The sequence below is a fragment of the Lygodium microphyllum genome, chromosome 14 (assembly GCF_053477565.2).
Source record: "Lygodium microphyllum isolate KBCC chromosome 14, Lygodium_microphyllum_v1.1.10, whole genome shotgun sequence".
NCBI classification, from domain to species: Eukaryota; Viridiplantae; Streptophyta; class Polypodiopsida; order Schizaeales; family Lygodiaceae; genus Lygodium; species Lygodium microphyllum.
Genome location: NC_141148.1, coordinates 20714724 through 20730826, shown reverse-complemented (window position 1 = coordinate 20730826; position 16103 = coordinate 20714724). Strand labels below are relative to the sequence as shown.

General features: G+C 40.3%; 1 protein-coding gene across 9 annotated transcripts in view; it reads left to right on the top strand.

Moving 5' to 3' along the window:
• LOC148025401 (E3 UFM1-protein ligase-like protein) overlaps positions 1–15828 on the top strand; it is a 163358-nt gene extending 147530 nt beyond the window's left edge. Inside the window, exons 17-21 of one of the 9 annotated variants that reach the window (XR_015693083.1) lie at positions 5699–5776; positions 5856–5924; positions 6011–6103; positions 14599–14762; positions 14948–15827. Coding sequence is in view for 4 of the 9 variants with exons in the window: in XM_087692512.1 (XP_087548638.1) it covers positions 5699–5776; positions 5856–5924; positions 6011–6103; positions 14599–14703 (345 nt within the window). In the remaining 5 variants the exon portion in view is untranslated. Of the gene's footprint in view, positions 1–5698; positions 5777–5855; positions 5925–6010; positions 6104–14568; positions 14763–14853 lie in introns of those variants that run through there. The other 8 variants (XR_015693082.1, XR_015693084.1, XM_087692512.1 and 5 more) reach the window with 8 other exon arrangements.
• The last annotated feature ends 275 nt before the right edge of the window (positions 15829–16103 follow it).

The following is a 16103-nucleotide window of genomic DNA, read 5'->3' as shown; positions in this document are numbered from 1 at the left end:
ACATCAAGATAGGATGCAGCTAGGGGAGTGATGCCGCATCTAGTGGGCTGATTGGAAGGTAGGCCTTGCGTGATCTATCAGGGCTTGAAGAGACATCTATAGGATCATGGACTTGGAAGTTTTATAGTAAGAAGCAAGATACTAGAGAGGAGTAGAGGCCAAGAGAAGGAAGATTGATGCAGCAATCCCCTAGGATTGCTTAGTCCCCCCCTTTTCAAAAGAGAGAGAGAGAACGCCCGACACAACAAAGAAAAAGCAAAGGAGACTTCTATGTCGACAACACCCACTTGATCATTCTTTGCTTTCACCAGACGCTCTCCATACTTATTCGCATCGTCGGGATAAATACTCCGATGCGTATACTACTCTAGTTTCCACTCCTACTAAGGATTCATTGCTCCCCAAATAGCAGCTACAACATTAGCCATCGAACCAGTCATCGTTGCACCCTCCTAGCTCTCTAACTTAGTTGGCCTTTGATACTACTGGTAGAGTCATCACTCCATAGGATCGCAATTCCCACCCTATAAACATGCCTTCTTCCTCACAAGTCAAACATCGATGCGTCCCAATCCCTTTGCGGTACTAGGAGATTTCTTCGAAGATAGTGTACTAGAGACATTAGCAACAAAGGCCCAAGCCCATACAACAAAATCTCATCAAAACTCTTAATCCTTTGTGAAACAGATCGTTTAACTCCACCATGCCTCTTGCACTCTTGTGCATATTGAATCTATTGTAGTTGTCATGAGGACATAAAACTGTATTGCTTTGCTTAGCATTTGATTAAAAGTTAATCCGATGTGCTAATATGGCTTACACATGTGAGATGCAAGTTAATTATTTCACTGTGTGGAACCTAGAACCCCAAAATATTGGTTGTTGCCATTCGCAAAAGTTGTACTAGGTGGTATCCGGTATCAGATCTTGGCCTAGACTAATTTGTTGGCCACTAATGTTAGTAGTAACATTAGAGATTAGGCATTAAGTAATGAATTAATGCTGCGGTGTAAGAGCTAATAAGTACTTAGAGATACTTGGAAGACAAATTGGCCTAGCCAATTTAATTATTGGTTGGTGGAATGAATTTTCTAAATACTAGAATCAATATTTTGAAAATTAATTAAATAAGCTAGATAATGTTGAAAAATGGAATTAGAAGATTGCCACTTAGTAAAACTTGCCCATGCAAGTGGGAAAAACGTTTTTGGGGACTGGTGGATCTCTCTCTAGCCATTATGAGAGAGGACACTACTAGAGAGCAAGGAGATGCTATTGACGTGATTTGTAACCACTAGGGACTAATCCTACAATAGGTATAGCTATTTGGAGCCCTCCAGGTGCAGTTGACAGTAGCCCAAGGCCCTTCTGGTACAAGTGACAACTTCCGTGGTGGTTTGAGAAGGCTAGTAGTAGTTTTTAGCCTTTTTCACAGTGAAACCCTAAATTTCTCTCTCTACAACATTCTCTCTCGTCCTTCAACCATCTCTCAAGTTATCTTTGCAAAATCCAACCATTTAATTCCCTAGATGTGGAGATTCTATTATAAACCCTAATTTATAGCAAAAATTAGGATTTGACAACCACTGTGGGATATGTGCTTAGAATTAAGGACCTAGAACTTGAATTCAAGCAGCTGAATTTGAGTAATTTCAAGGAGATTCAAGAGGCCAGCTAAACAATATCAAAGTTGGGGCGAAATATGTCTTTCAAGGAGCAAAGTGAAGGCCAATCTCCAAGCAATCCCCAAGCAAATGAAGGGCCAAGTTGGTTTGGAGGCTTGTTGGTCAATTTTGATAGCAAGACGCATTTGGATTAGTAATAGAGATCAAAGGATCTCAATTGTACTCCATCCATTTGCAATAAAAGTTAAAGAAATACGACAAGGGACACTAGTTTGGGGCCAACAGATTGTCTATTGTCCAAGATGAAGTGGTAATGTGTGTATTTGAATCTATGTAATTTGTTTACTTGCTATAATTAGTGCTTAATCATGTTATTTACCACCCTATCCGAGAAGGAAGGCTGGTTTCAGTAATTGGTTTATGCATGATGGCCTAGAGCCACCTTGCATCTTGTAATCATGTAATCTTGAGAGAGAGAGAGTACTATTGCAGCTGGGAGAGGTGTTGGTAGTGCATTTTTCACTAGTGGGATTCCTTTGCAAGTGGCTTGCAAACTCCGTGGTGCCTCCCCCAAGCACCCTCTCAATATAAGGGATGGCGAGTTAGCCTTCGTCAGAGGACAATAGGGTATGGCCTTCCTTGACATGCCTTGGGGGAGGATCTATGACATCAGCCTCCAAGGAAAGTCATGTTAATTGGGTATTGAGCTAAAGATGCATTACATGCTGATCAGTCACTTAAAACGGCCCCAAAACAAGCTTTATCAATCAAATTACCAAAACTTTCATTAAAAGAAACGCAAAGTCTAGAGAGTGTCTGTGTCCCATAAGCCAAACCCTAATTTGGGGGGACCCAACCATCTAGTAATAGACAAGCTGCCCACCACTCAGCCTAAATCTCATTTTTGCAGCTTGCAAGTGCCTTCTTTCTACTGTCCACACCTGGTTTACAAAGGATATCTCAATTAACTACTTCCCATCATGAGGCACCTACTATCCAGCCTTCTATTGCTGTTCATGACTGTTTTTCAGCCTTTCAACTTGTTGTCCAACCAACCAACTGCAGACTGCACCTTGTCTAGGTTGCTGCCTGCTGCTATGTGGCCTGATTTCCTGCATTTTGCAGCCTGTACGAGCGGCCTTCTTTGCGTTTTGCAGTTCGTGGAGCCATTAGACCTACCATGCCATCATACACATCTGCATTTGCTTTCCTTGGAGCCGCTTGATTTGCCACATCATTAGTTTTTGTTGTATTTGCTGTCCATCTGCCCCAATCTGCTGTCTATCACTAATCTAGCCATCACAGAGTTGCATGTGCTGCTGCTGAACATATTTGAAGGCTGCTTGTTGCATTTCAGGATCCATCAAAGTATAACACACCCTCATCTCATACTTTGCCGTGGTCCTTGAGACACGGGAGTTTGAGAGTTGGTTTTTACCTTGCATGGTGTGTTTACTGCATTGAGCATTGCGTTTATTCATAATTCAAATTTCATTCATCATCTGTGGGCATTCTCTATGTGTTCACCATTACCCTAAGTGTGTTTCTTTATCAGTCTGTGCATTTGTCGCATGATTGTGTTTGTATTCTATAGATGAGCATTTCTTTACATTGGGTTTATACAACATCTAGGAGTGGTGTCTTTGAATATGGGAGAGTCTCTACCTCTAGTTGAGTTGGAGTGGATCTAGGAGAGTGGCTTTGGCTGGCCATAGTGGTATCCTGGGCCTTTGTGTTTCTTGGCTTATAGATCTTGGATTGTGAACATGTGTTGATGCAAGCTAACATGGATGGGACACCTTCACATAGCAAACACTAGGCAAAGTAGAGCATTGCACATGCTTTCCACGTAGCCTTTTGGTGACACCTTTGGAAAAGCTAGTGGTCGAGGAGAGTGTCCTACTTAATTTGGCTTCTAGCACATGGGAGCCTAGTAGTTGAGAGTCGATTGGCCCAGATGCAACAAGGTGGAGTCTTTAAGCATTGCCCACGGGCTAATAGCACCATTTAGAGACTCCAAGTTTGTCTTTGGTCATACAAGGCAAGCGAGCTTGAGTGGAGAGGTGTCTGCCGACTACTTTGTGGAGTCCACCTAGCTTGGGGTGCATCTCTTGGGGACCTTCTATTGGTAGTCAGTCAACTAGAGCCATGATCTTTTGTATGAGGCAGAGATGCATGATATCTTCTTCATCATCAAGGTAGATTCTTGTGCTATGGTTGGCTTGGAGGCCTTGCCCCACCACTCAAAAAAAAAAACTAAAAAACTTTTAAAAAACTAAAAACTAAAAACTTTTCCATGCCCAAAAGAAAAGCTTCTATCCGCCGTCCCCCATAGACCGCCCTGAGAGTCTTGTATGTATGATTGTGCTATGGTTGGCTTGGAGGCCTTGCCCCACCACCCAAAAAAAAACTGAAAAACTAAAAAAAAACTAAACTTTTCCATGCCCCAAAGAAAAATAGAAAAGAAAAGCTTCTATCCGCCGTCCCCCATAGACGGACTTGAGAGTCTTGTATGTATGATTGTTTTCTAATTTTCGAACAATGCCAACTAGTCTATTTAGTCCACGTACTTCTTTGTAAAATTCTTTCAAGAAATTTAATTAGCCACACCTTTTGTTTTGTTTTTTAAACATCCTAAACATTGTTCACCCTTTGGGTGGGATACCAAAATAAATAATTTCCAAGTAATATGATTATTAGTCAAATGGTCTTGACAACTACAATATATCACCATAGTAAATTATCCAAAATAATCATGACTAATTGTCATTGATAAAGAAAACATGCAATTGTAAAATCTTTAAGGATTCTGAGTTCATTTTTGATATCATTAGCAAAGTTCCTCTTGTTATGAATTTCTGGATACAAATTAGTTCCAAGATTAGCCAGAAATTATATCCATTGCTTCAATACAACAGGCTTCATGGCCTAAAATAGCAGCCATTATCTGCAAGAAAAAGGATGAATGGGAAGTGGATATTGGACATTTTCATTCTGTAGGGCTCACCCTTAAGCATTCAGAATTTCTCGCATGCCAATGGCCATGTTAGGGTCCACAGCGTCCAACCTTGTCTGCCATATAGGGCATTCGAGAAAAGTTGGGTGGGGATGAGGGAACATAAGTATCTCCAATTATCAACAAGTGGGTCTCCAAGTAAAAAGCATCACTAAAAGTATGAATCTGGTTTTTCTGGGAGGAATGCCAAAACCTTTTCCAAAAGCTTCTCTGAATATAGAGTATATTAGCTTTGAGTTTTGTAGGGTGTGACAGTGCGTGTTGTTCTCTGGTTGTGGGTGTTGTTCTACAGTGCATAATCTGGCCTCTATACTTGGATGAAGTATCCAAAGCACTCGTCTGTTTACATCTGGATTCTGGACAAGAGGCGGAGATGATCAGATTCCACTTGTAACTAACTGTGAGATAGAGAGAAAGAGTTCCCAGCAAACAACTAGGCCAACAGTGAAGCCTGCAAACATTTAAGAGGCATATAAGGAAAGGGTGAGCTTTAAGGGAGGCATTCGCATATGCCTCCCTCCAATGATGGTCTGGATCCGCCATCATTAGACAGGTGGAAAGGTGAAACAAAATTGCACTGTAAGGGAATGCAATTACCAGGTAGGAAGAGCACCATCAGTGCTTGCTTATTTTTTTAGTATTCTAGTCTCATCTATTTCAGCTGTTGGGTATCACATATGGACACATTTCTACTATTATCAATCATAACTCATGGTTTTCATCAATCGGTTTTCTTCTGATACTTGAAACAGTACTTTCTTGCAAAATGCTTTTGCCATTTTATTAGTTTGCTGTTTTATTCTTGCTTCCTGTTTGGTGTTGGTTTGATTTGTAGCACTTATTTGAAGTTTTATGCATCGAATTTGACCGTTCTTGTTAGCTGTTGTTTTAACTCATATCGTGCTCTGCTGGCAGGAAGTGCTTTCTTCCTAGAATCATGCATTCATTTTTGAAATATATTTGTTGTCTTATCAGTCAGTTAGAACAAGTTAGAAGACCTACATTGAAATGTCTGGTTAGGTATCTCTGAGTGTTTGTTTGTCAATTGTCTTTATAGGGACTTGCTTCAGAAATAGAGGAGGAGGACAATCCAGTATCACTTTTGCCCAAAGTTGTTGCTCTCCTGTTTGCACAGGTATACTCTTTGTATGAATTTATCCTGTTTTTTGTTGCACTGTATAAGGAGAGTGAGGATTTCCCTTTTTGTATGGAAGGAGCAGGTTTACAGCAAGGCATTGCAAGCACCTGGAAGAGCTATCTCAGCAGCAATTAGTCATTTGAAGGTTTCCATAAATCTTCAAAGTTCATTCACATGATACTTGCTTCAGCGTACAAAGAATTTGTCTGATAATTCTTTCTTAATGCGTAGAATGGGGTTTCGGATGTTGATTATATAACTCTTGTGGAGTACCAAGCTGCAACTGTTGCACTGCTATCTATGCTCTCAACTTCAACCCCTGGGGTTTGTATCTTGTGATTTTATTTCCTCTATGTTACCATCTTCACTTGAGAGACATCCAGCTAGCCCATTTTTTGTTCATGTCTTGAACTCTTAGTATGTGTAACAGTAAAGGATTAGTTTAATAATGTGAGGCACTAGTTAAGAATTTCAAGGCTCCTAATAAATCTATGCAGTCAGACAGAGTTATACGATTTCTTCATCTACATTCTCTTTAAAATGGGCCAAGGACCAATGAGCCCTTATATTTTGGAGTCTTTTTCCTGGTCCAACCTCTTATAATGCACTGCGCATCTTTAGACAACATGCTCCTGATTCTACTTTTTTGGGTGGGCCTAGAATCATGCAATGCTTTTGCTTTAGGATTCTCAGCCAGCCAAAATCAATCCACAATTTCACTGGTGCCATACATTTGACTTTGATGTTTTCAACACAATCTCATCATATGGTAACAGCTGTTCCAGTGATTGCTGAGAAAATGTGTTAATTATGTGGCTGGTAGCTCCTGTTGTGACTAGGTTGACTCACTGTGCTTGTACACCCTGCATATTCTTCACCGGGTGTTTCTGCTGGATATTTTCTTACCAACCCTGCTTTGAATTCATATGTTAGCTTGTTACAGAGTCTCTGATCAACCCACTGCTATACCACACTACCGTGAACTTCCCAATAACCTTCATTTTTCAGACATCTTCAATTTGCTGCATCTTACTCTCAGTGTGATGGGTTTCTATTCCCTGGCAACCAAAATAAGAATGTGAGTTCTCAAGCACGATTCATCAATTGAGAAAGGAGCAGCTCAGTTTTTCTTAAAGGCAATGTGGAAGCATTCCATTCCACTTTAACTGTGTAGTGTGTCTAAAGATAATGCAGCAGACCAGCACAGAGTGTCCTTGAGCGCGGGCTGCAGGGTGGAAAGGCAGCCTGCAGGCCACTCCTTGGGTAGACAAAACTGGGTGAGACAGACCAAAGGAGGCAGCAAAGTTTTCACAATTAGATAGTCCTCTTCTTGTTAGTCCAGTCTCTCATTTGCTGCTCACTTTCATGCCAACTGCTGGTAGGCGGCAAGATGGGTAAGAGAGGGACATAGAAACAGTTGGCAGAAAAGGCAGCAGCAATATACAGTCTACACTTGATGAAAACCATTTGAATCTCTCTCATAAACTATGAGCTGCAAAGATGTCAACTGTGACCATATTAAAGCAGCCATCTAGGCTTTAATAAGCATTGCATTAATGAACAAAGCACTACAATTTGCAGGGGTCTCTGAGATAGCTTTCAATGTGCAATCGTGAAACAAATTCTGGTGGATAGGTGCAGCACAGTTGCCCAATGAGAGCCATGAAACTTTCAAATAGATTTTTTCACATACTGATACTGCAAGCATTATCAATCCACAGGATAGGCCTTTGGTCCTTTTCTGTGGAATGGCACCTGAGTGCTGACCAAAAGGCCCCGAAATGCATAGTTGGGATTTCAGGAAGTGCAACAACTGCAAATCCATGCTTCTATTGCATGGATGTAACATCATTCATAGGCTGATCTGACACCAAATGTAAACAAGGCTCCATCTAGCTACAAAGTAGGAGTGACAAAATACAGAATTGCTAGAAGGAGGAAGAGGAAGAAGCAAGCAGATGATTTGCTAAGGGCTGGAGGCAAGCATAGATCTGAATTACTGGTGTCATCTTTAGTTTTTCCAAGTTGACCTGAAATTCAGAAATTTAAATAGAACCTATATTATTAGACTCATTTCTTAGCACCTTCTTGAGGAGATGAAGTATGTTGGAGACTGAAAGTGACGCTTGCAGCATGCTATGAAGCCTCAACCCTCAGCTGGTATGCATATAGTTACTCAAGTCAGGTTTTTAAATGTTCAAGTAGGCATGTTTACGAAGATGGTCCAAGGACAAAAGACCATTAAAGCTCCAATGGGTGAACTTTGTATGGCAATGATCTTCAAGCTATGGACTACCAAAGTCCATGGTTTAAGATAGAGATCATACTAAAGGAAGATCAGGGTAGTCAAGTACAATCCATCCAATCCGTCTAGTCCGTGGACTAGTATGGTACCAAACATACGCAAAAAAATATTGGACAAAATCCAATGTTTCATACAGTCATTAAAAGATATATAGAAAATTAAGGGTTAGGCTAGTAACTATTACTTGTTTTAACATGAGAGTGGTTACCCATGAGATAAGAGTGTCACAAGGCATTATCCATCCAATACTGATACAATTTACAAACCATAAATGTATTTATTTCAATTTTCAACAATGAAGCATGAACATGATAAGACATTGAGATAAAATGTAAATCCAAGACTCTAGTCACAAGTAATTTTCAAGATCCAATTTCATTCATAAGGCTGAAAACATGTACAATGGATCAAAAAAAGAAGCTAGCTGCAATGATGGATCATGGTATGGCAAGTCAAAAGTGCTAAGTGGCAAGTGCAAAAAGTAGTAGATACAAAAAAAAACTAAAGGCTAAGACCCAAAGGGAGTTGTGTATAATGCAAAGAGGAGATAAAGGAAGAGGAGATAGAAATAGAGCTACACATAGGGGATGAGACAAAAGATGAAGAGGAGGATGTAGAGGAAGAGAGAAGTGGATGGAGGAGATCCAAGAGATGAGAGTAGAGGAGCCTGCAAGAGAAAGGTAGAAGAAAAGGAGGTGGTAAATGAGGTACAAGTAGAGGTCCGTGAGGATAAAGAGGAAAAGGTTAAAGTAAAAGACAACTCTTCTTTTAACCCCAACTAAAAAAAAATAAGGACAGATCGTACATGTCTAACAAGACCAGACAGATCGTACTATATGGAACTGTTTGCAGATGGAATGCAACCATGAGGAAGATTAATTGGAATCTCACTTGATGTGACAAAACAATGGTCGAGTTTGAGTATTAGGCAAAAAGTTGGAACTTGGATTTGATCACTTGAGAGTATTGGTTAGAGGTCCTTATTTGCTTGATTTGTTGGAATGTGATTTAAGAGCATCAACTATACCCACACAACTCTTGCCAGTCGCATTGGTTTCGAAGCTTGGATTTTTCTTTTTCTGAAAGAAAACACTTTAGGGGATATCGATTTTGTTCAAGATCTACGATGGAATGCTAGACCATATTTGTTAACTCTATGAACATCCAAGGATCTAAAGATTATTAAAAACAAGTACCTTGTGATTTAAGGCCTTAACCATTTGACTTTTCCATCTGAACTTTGCTGGATTGCACAGTCCTATTTGCTTGATTTTTTTGGATTGCGATTTAAGAGTATCAACTATACCCACACAACCCTTGACAATTGCATTGGTTTCAAAGCTTAAGACTTTTATTTTTCTAAACGAAAGCTGATCAGGGGATATCATTGCTGCTTTTGTTTGGGATCTGAGATTGAATATTAGACCATATTTGTTACCTCTATGAAGATCCAGAGATCTAAAGGTTATTGCAAACAAGTACTTTGTGATTTATGGCCTCCATCTGAACTTTGATTTACATTTGCTAGATCACACAATGAAGCTGCAGTGTGACCAACTTTCCCTAAATACTTGCTGCATTAGAAGCATAATTCCAAGAATCTCCATGCTTTATAAACAAGGTTGAATCTGGTCATTTCACATTAGGCAATGATGGATCCATAGTTTTTTCCACACATTTCCATATGGCAAACACAAATGGGTACAGAAGTATGGTGTAGTACGACATGACCCTAATCTTATTTTTAAAAACAGAGAATAAATATCGTACATATTTCATATTAAAGAGTTGCAAAACTTGAAACTAGTATTAACTTGGATTCATAGAAGAGAACTTAAGTTTGAAGACTGAGGACTCTGATACATCAAAGCAACACATAGAGACATGAAACATCAAGCTTCAACATGGGAGAAGCCTTAGTATGGAGAGGCAGATGCATAAATGCATGGAGTAATTCATATTCTAGATAAGAAGACGGGATCCTTGGTTTACATCAGATTTTGGCAAATCTACAAGCTCACTTCGGCTCTCTATGGGAGAGAGGGTAGCAAGAGCTAGGGTCGTTTCCAAGATTGACATATTTTATATGGATGACTAGGCTTGTGATAGAGGAGGCCTAGCTAGTATCATTCCTAGCACTAGTCTCTTGGACCATTTACTGGTTCAGCTAGTTCTTTTTTAGAGAGTCATGAACCCCAATCTAGTGCCAAGATTCCAGACCATCTGTAGCATGATGAGTATCTGGGAGAGTCAATTGCACAAATTTTGCAGTCTAGACCTTTCTCAGTCGGACAAGCAGACTTGGTTGAGCACCATCAAGATATCAACATTGTCTTCAAAGAGGAGGACTGCTCGAGCATCATCGACTGCACTCAGGAGGGAAGAGGAGAGACATCTAGGTTGTGGATCAATGTTGAGAGAGGATGCATGTTCCTAGAGTAGAGATTGATTCTATGAAGAAAGCTAGATCAGAGTACAGATTTCACACAATATCTTTTTCATGGACAGAGCTAATAGAGACTTCTTCCGTATTACAAGACCTAGACACTCTAGAGGAGGAGTACAGAAAACTAGGAGAGAGAATGAATCCATAGCATAGATCCACTGGAGGTGGGGCAAGTGGCTATAGAGGACTACATATTCTTGTTGGGATCCACAACTAGACTTTCGGTTATGAGAGGGTGCACACAAGTAAGCATTAAAAGTTTAAGATACATTAAAGTTTTAATATTAATATTAATGGTGTTGAGAAAGTTCAGTGTTAATATAAGTATGTTGAGGTGAGAGACACCAAGGTGTGAGAAATGGTTGTATTTTGGGACAGAAGAAAGATGATGTGGTCAAAGAGAGAAAACATATTGAACTAAGAGAAGACATGGAGAGAGGAGACAGCACCGATGGTGATGGTGCTAAGGACCATTGTAGTGATGGCAAGTTGGTTGTAGGGTGGGCAACTAGATTGGGCTATCAACAATAAGGTGCTTGTGGTGGCGAGGACTGACCGTGAGGTGGCTATGTGGCAATGGACGTGAGATGACAATTTAGTATGCACAAGGCATTCTATAGAGGCTGGCCGACGTGAAGGAGATGTGTTGGATGAATCCAAGCCCACATCGTGGATTGTGTGACAACCATATTCTTATTGGCATGCTACCCACGAATTTGCTCATGTGAACAATCTTCCAATTTGTGGCTAACCAAGGCACCAAGGTTTACAATATTTAGGTATTAGGATGTATCAATTCAAATAGCAATATTCTTTTTTTCATAATGGGTTGTTTATATCAATTACGAAAGCAAGATAACAAGATTAGAAAGTTCAAGGTCGCTCTAGGCCATCATATATAAACCAGTTACAATGGATTCAACAAACACAAAAGGACGAGTGTGCAAGAGACACCCGAGGACTCAATGACACATAAGATCAAGAGTGTTGATGAGATTTTGCCGCATGGGTGTGGGCCTTTGCTACCATTGTCTCCAATACACCATCTTCAAAGAAGTCTCCTAGCACTGCAAAAGGATTGGGCCATTGAGGATCAACCCATGAAGAGGAAGGTCCATTTGCAAGGTGGGAGGTAGAACCTAGATACTTGTGATCCTACGGAGTAATCACTCGACCATCAACATCAGAGGCCAACAAGGCTGGTAGATCACGTGCAAGTTGTTGTCGTTGTAGCTGTTTGGGAGGTTGCGGATCTTTGGGAATAGTAGAAACTGAAGCAGTTTGCACATCTTGACGACGTGAATGAGTGCGGAGAGGGTCCAGTGATGAAGAAGGGCCAGCAGGTACTACAGGCACAAAAGTCTCCTTGGCTTTTTCTTTTGTGCAGTAGGCTTCCATCCATCCTTGCGTCCCCAAATCTAAGGGAGGACAAGGCTCAATAATCTATTGCTCAGCAGGATGAGGGAGGCACATTTTGCTCTTTATCCATAGGCTGGTCCACCAAGGTAGTCTTTTGATCTGGATACTTTGCAAAGAAGTGGCCCAACGGACCTTTTGCATAAGACCAAGGTCTTTGATGACCCACAAGCACTCCTCTAAATGTATTACCTTTTTGGATTGCCGCTTGAGTACTAGAACAAGGAAGGGTGTTTAGTTGAGGGCTGGTTCCCATCGAGCCACCTCGAGCTCAAAGTTGAAGAAAGTCCTCACGATAGCATTTGCACGTTAGTTAACTTTTGACTCAAGGAAGAAGAAGGAAGGCAAAGGCAGGCTGACTGGTCACAAGGATCATCTTAAGAGTCTTCATTTTGCTTGCATTAGACCAGCCAATCCCGAGGAGATAAGGAGAGTTCACAAAATAAAAATGCAAAGAAGAGCTTCAAAGCTTTAATAAATACCATGGAGGCTCTTTGGATGCTTTTGGAATTCTTAGTAAAGGGCTTTTTTGTCAATGCAAATAGTTGCTCCAGTTATCTTGTAAGCAAACTTGTGCTTGGCTTGCTTGACCTCATAAAGGTCACTGGTTTAATTGATGGCCAACTTGTTATAGTGTTGTTCAATGACAACTCCAATCATAATTTTCTTTATTCTCAATTGGCACAGAAACTTCAACTATATATGACACCCACCCACTATGTATATTGTGTCTATTATGCATAGGGCTTGAATGTGGGATCGTTGGGGTTGTTTGTGCCATGGGTGGATCTTTTGATTCAGCTATACCATGAGGCATTGGACTTCCAAATTATGAGCATTGACCACGTGCATATCCTTCTCGGCATGCCATCATTCTTTGATAGATCATCCTCACTTTCTGTAGGCTATTAATCTCATGTGGTCTCTTTCCAATTGGATGGGTTGTTCCTTAATGATTGAGGCCATCAACCCTTTGAGATCACTAAATCTAGTGCACATATGATATCCAATGGAGGATAGATTACATACTAATTCTTTGTGGATTGAGGTGTAGGCTATGTTTCGGCTACTCTCTTGGGAAGGAAAACAAGTTGATCGCTCCAAGTTCACTCGGATGGCACGTCTGGGCTTGGTTTCTATTGCATATGTGAGTATGTCAGCTCATAGTATGTTGATATCTTTTCGCACAAGCAAATGGGTTTTCCGGATCCCTACAGGTACTGTGATTTGTGGACATGATCTCAATGCATTTCTAGGATTGACAGCCCTTCCCCACCTTTGATTCAGATCATCCTTGGTATGATTGGAGACTTGCAGGTTGGTTGTCTAGAGGGTGCTTTGATTAACTAGATTTATCATCTCTTGATTAAAGACTGTCATTGGTTGATGCCCAATGCCAATGCTTTCTAGGGACTCCATAAAAGCAAGGCTTGGTGGAAATTGACTATTATAGAAGGGTGGATCAGTAAGTCTCCATTCAAATGCAAAGTCTTTCTTTGGAGAATGTTGATCGATGGTCTGCCCCTCACCTCAGACCTATCTAGGCACCATATTTCTAGTAGCAATTGTTTATTTTGTACTACCAGTGTGGAATCCTCATGCCACAGATTTATTTTATGCCCATTAGCCAAGAGGATTTGGTCCCTCCTATCTGACATTTGGAGAGGTGTGCTGTGATATTTGCTGTGTTCCTCTAAGTGGGTCTTTGGCAAGGTAAAATATTCCACTCCTGCACAGACACACATGAAGATATTGTTAGATTTTTTAGATTTTGGGGCTGCTGACACAAGTGGGTCACCTGAAATGTCTTCATCTTGGATTCAAAGTCATGCCACTAGGCTAGAGGGTCTTCTCCATTGGCAGTTGCATCTTGTTAGCATGCCGGCCTTGTCCCTTGGGAGGATTTAGTTTCTTGTGGGTGTGCAACCTTGGCTTTGGCTTGCTCGCCTCTTCTCCTCCACAGCAGCTGAGGCATCCTGCTTACCTTCAAAAATCACACTACCTGACTTCTTCAAGAGCATACGCACGCAAAGGTCCAAGCTTTTACAGAAAAGGTTGCTAATGAAGTCGAGTAATTGGATGAGCTCATCCTAATTAGAAGAATGAGACTTAAGAAAATCGGGGTTCCCCATAAACAAGGTGGTGCAAACAAAAGATTCTCTTTATTGACTCTTATGTAGTGAGGAGTGGAATGCATGGAGTGGACGTCTTAACAATCGAAGCCTGATATACATATTTATTTATTTATTTATATAAGAATCAAATTTCATGGTCATAGTCGCTTAGGAGTGGACTCAAATCACTTAAAGATTTTTGTATTGGGTTGAAAATGAGGCAGATTCAAGTGTTTTTTTGTCATTTTAATTGATGACTTGGCTTGCCGATTGCATTGAATGCAAATTGAAAAACAAAATAGAAGCTGCATAATTAAGTGAAAGCATATTATAATGTTCCATACATGTGAGTCAGTAGTTCCTGCCTGGAAAAAATTAATAAAATAGCTCATTGCTTATTGCAATACTATCTTTTGCTTTATTATATGCAATGGACTTTCAAGGGGTTCAACAAGTTCTCTCTTTCTTAGTTTCACACTAGTAACTTGTTTGTGTTTTGTTTTTGTAGTGGTGAACATGGCTTTCACATGTCTTTCAGGGTACAGATTGCACCTGTGATAGGATAGAAGACAAGCAAGAACTTTTGAAGACGTTAATGCCCAAGCTAAAGGAAATAGCCCTCTCGACACGAGTTGTACCATAATACTCTTGTAACTCATCTTCAATATATGAGCTGAAACCTGAAAGTTCAATCTACTTGCGGTCTGTTTTATAGCCTTGTCATCTTTTCAACACATCTAAAGAATGCTTGAAACTAATTTCTTTTGTTTGTTCTGTGCTTATCTGCATGAAGGTGGGTTTGTACATTATTCAAGGAGGATGGTGGTTACAATGGACATCTATTGCATGCAACTGAAGTCAAGCTGCTGACACAACTGTATGTTTAGATACCATATCCACCGATCTGAAGATAGCCAATATTGCTTGGCTTATGAGCAGCAAGGATTGGAAGAAAGGAAATGGGAGCCAAAAGTTTCCCTAGGAAGCTGGTTCTAGTTATAGTTGTTTCAGTCACCATGCCTGGACACCATTTACCTTGACAGGGCGAATCTTTATAGTTTGGAGATGAATTTATATTGAAAGTTTGCATGAATGAGCGAGCCTTATAGTAATACTGCCAGATATGAGACTGGGAACATCGTAAACTAGCAATGTTAATTCGATCATTTTGGCTTTGCTTCGACCATAAAAAGGGTGATCGGTGAAATTGTTACACCTCTGTATGGCCATTCTCTCTTTCACATACACCCTGCAGAGGAGCAGCCAGGGTGTAGTAGTTGCTTCACACTCTACTTGGAAATTGTGCAATGTCCTGTAATGCAAGGAAGGTCTTTAAGCAGTTGGTATTGTGAGGGCAAGTCATGAAAGGGTGATCAGTAGACTCGTGTAACTGGTTGGACTGTTATACATCATTCTTCGTTAATTAAGACTTCCTCTTAATCAAAATTGTCTTGTGAAGAATAAGGTGAAAGACCGAGACCTGGGCTGTAAATGACTAGCCTACATATTGATGGGTCGGACCATCCATTTTCACTCCTGCATGTAGATGTGTCAGGTATATTGGGGATAGTCCCAATGATTATTCAAAAACTTTGCCAAAAACAGTGGTAAAGCAAATTATGTAGAAACATATGCATATCACTAACACGGCAGTATGGGATTAATGAATAAAGCCAATTTGCATGCCAGAACATCGTTTTTAAAAATCCCATACTTCATTGACACGGTGTTAGAAGTTCATGAGCTTTATGCTCTACTTATTAGAACTTGCAAGAATTCAAAAATGTAAGTGCTTTGATTCTAGAATAACCTACTTTTGGGGGAACCAAAAGGGCATGTTGCTAATATTATGTGTAGCAACAATTAGTACACTATAAGTATAATTAATTCATACAATTGTGCATCTAAATTTATATTGTTGATTAGGTTTGTACTCATCTTAGGTCCAAATCGCCCCCACTTGAGCAATGTTGCTACACACACTATTAGCAACATGTCCCAAGGACGTGGTATGAAGTAGGTATATCTAAGCGCAATAGTATG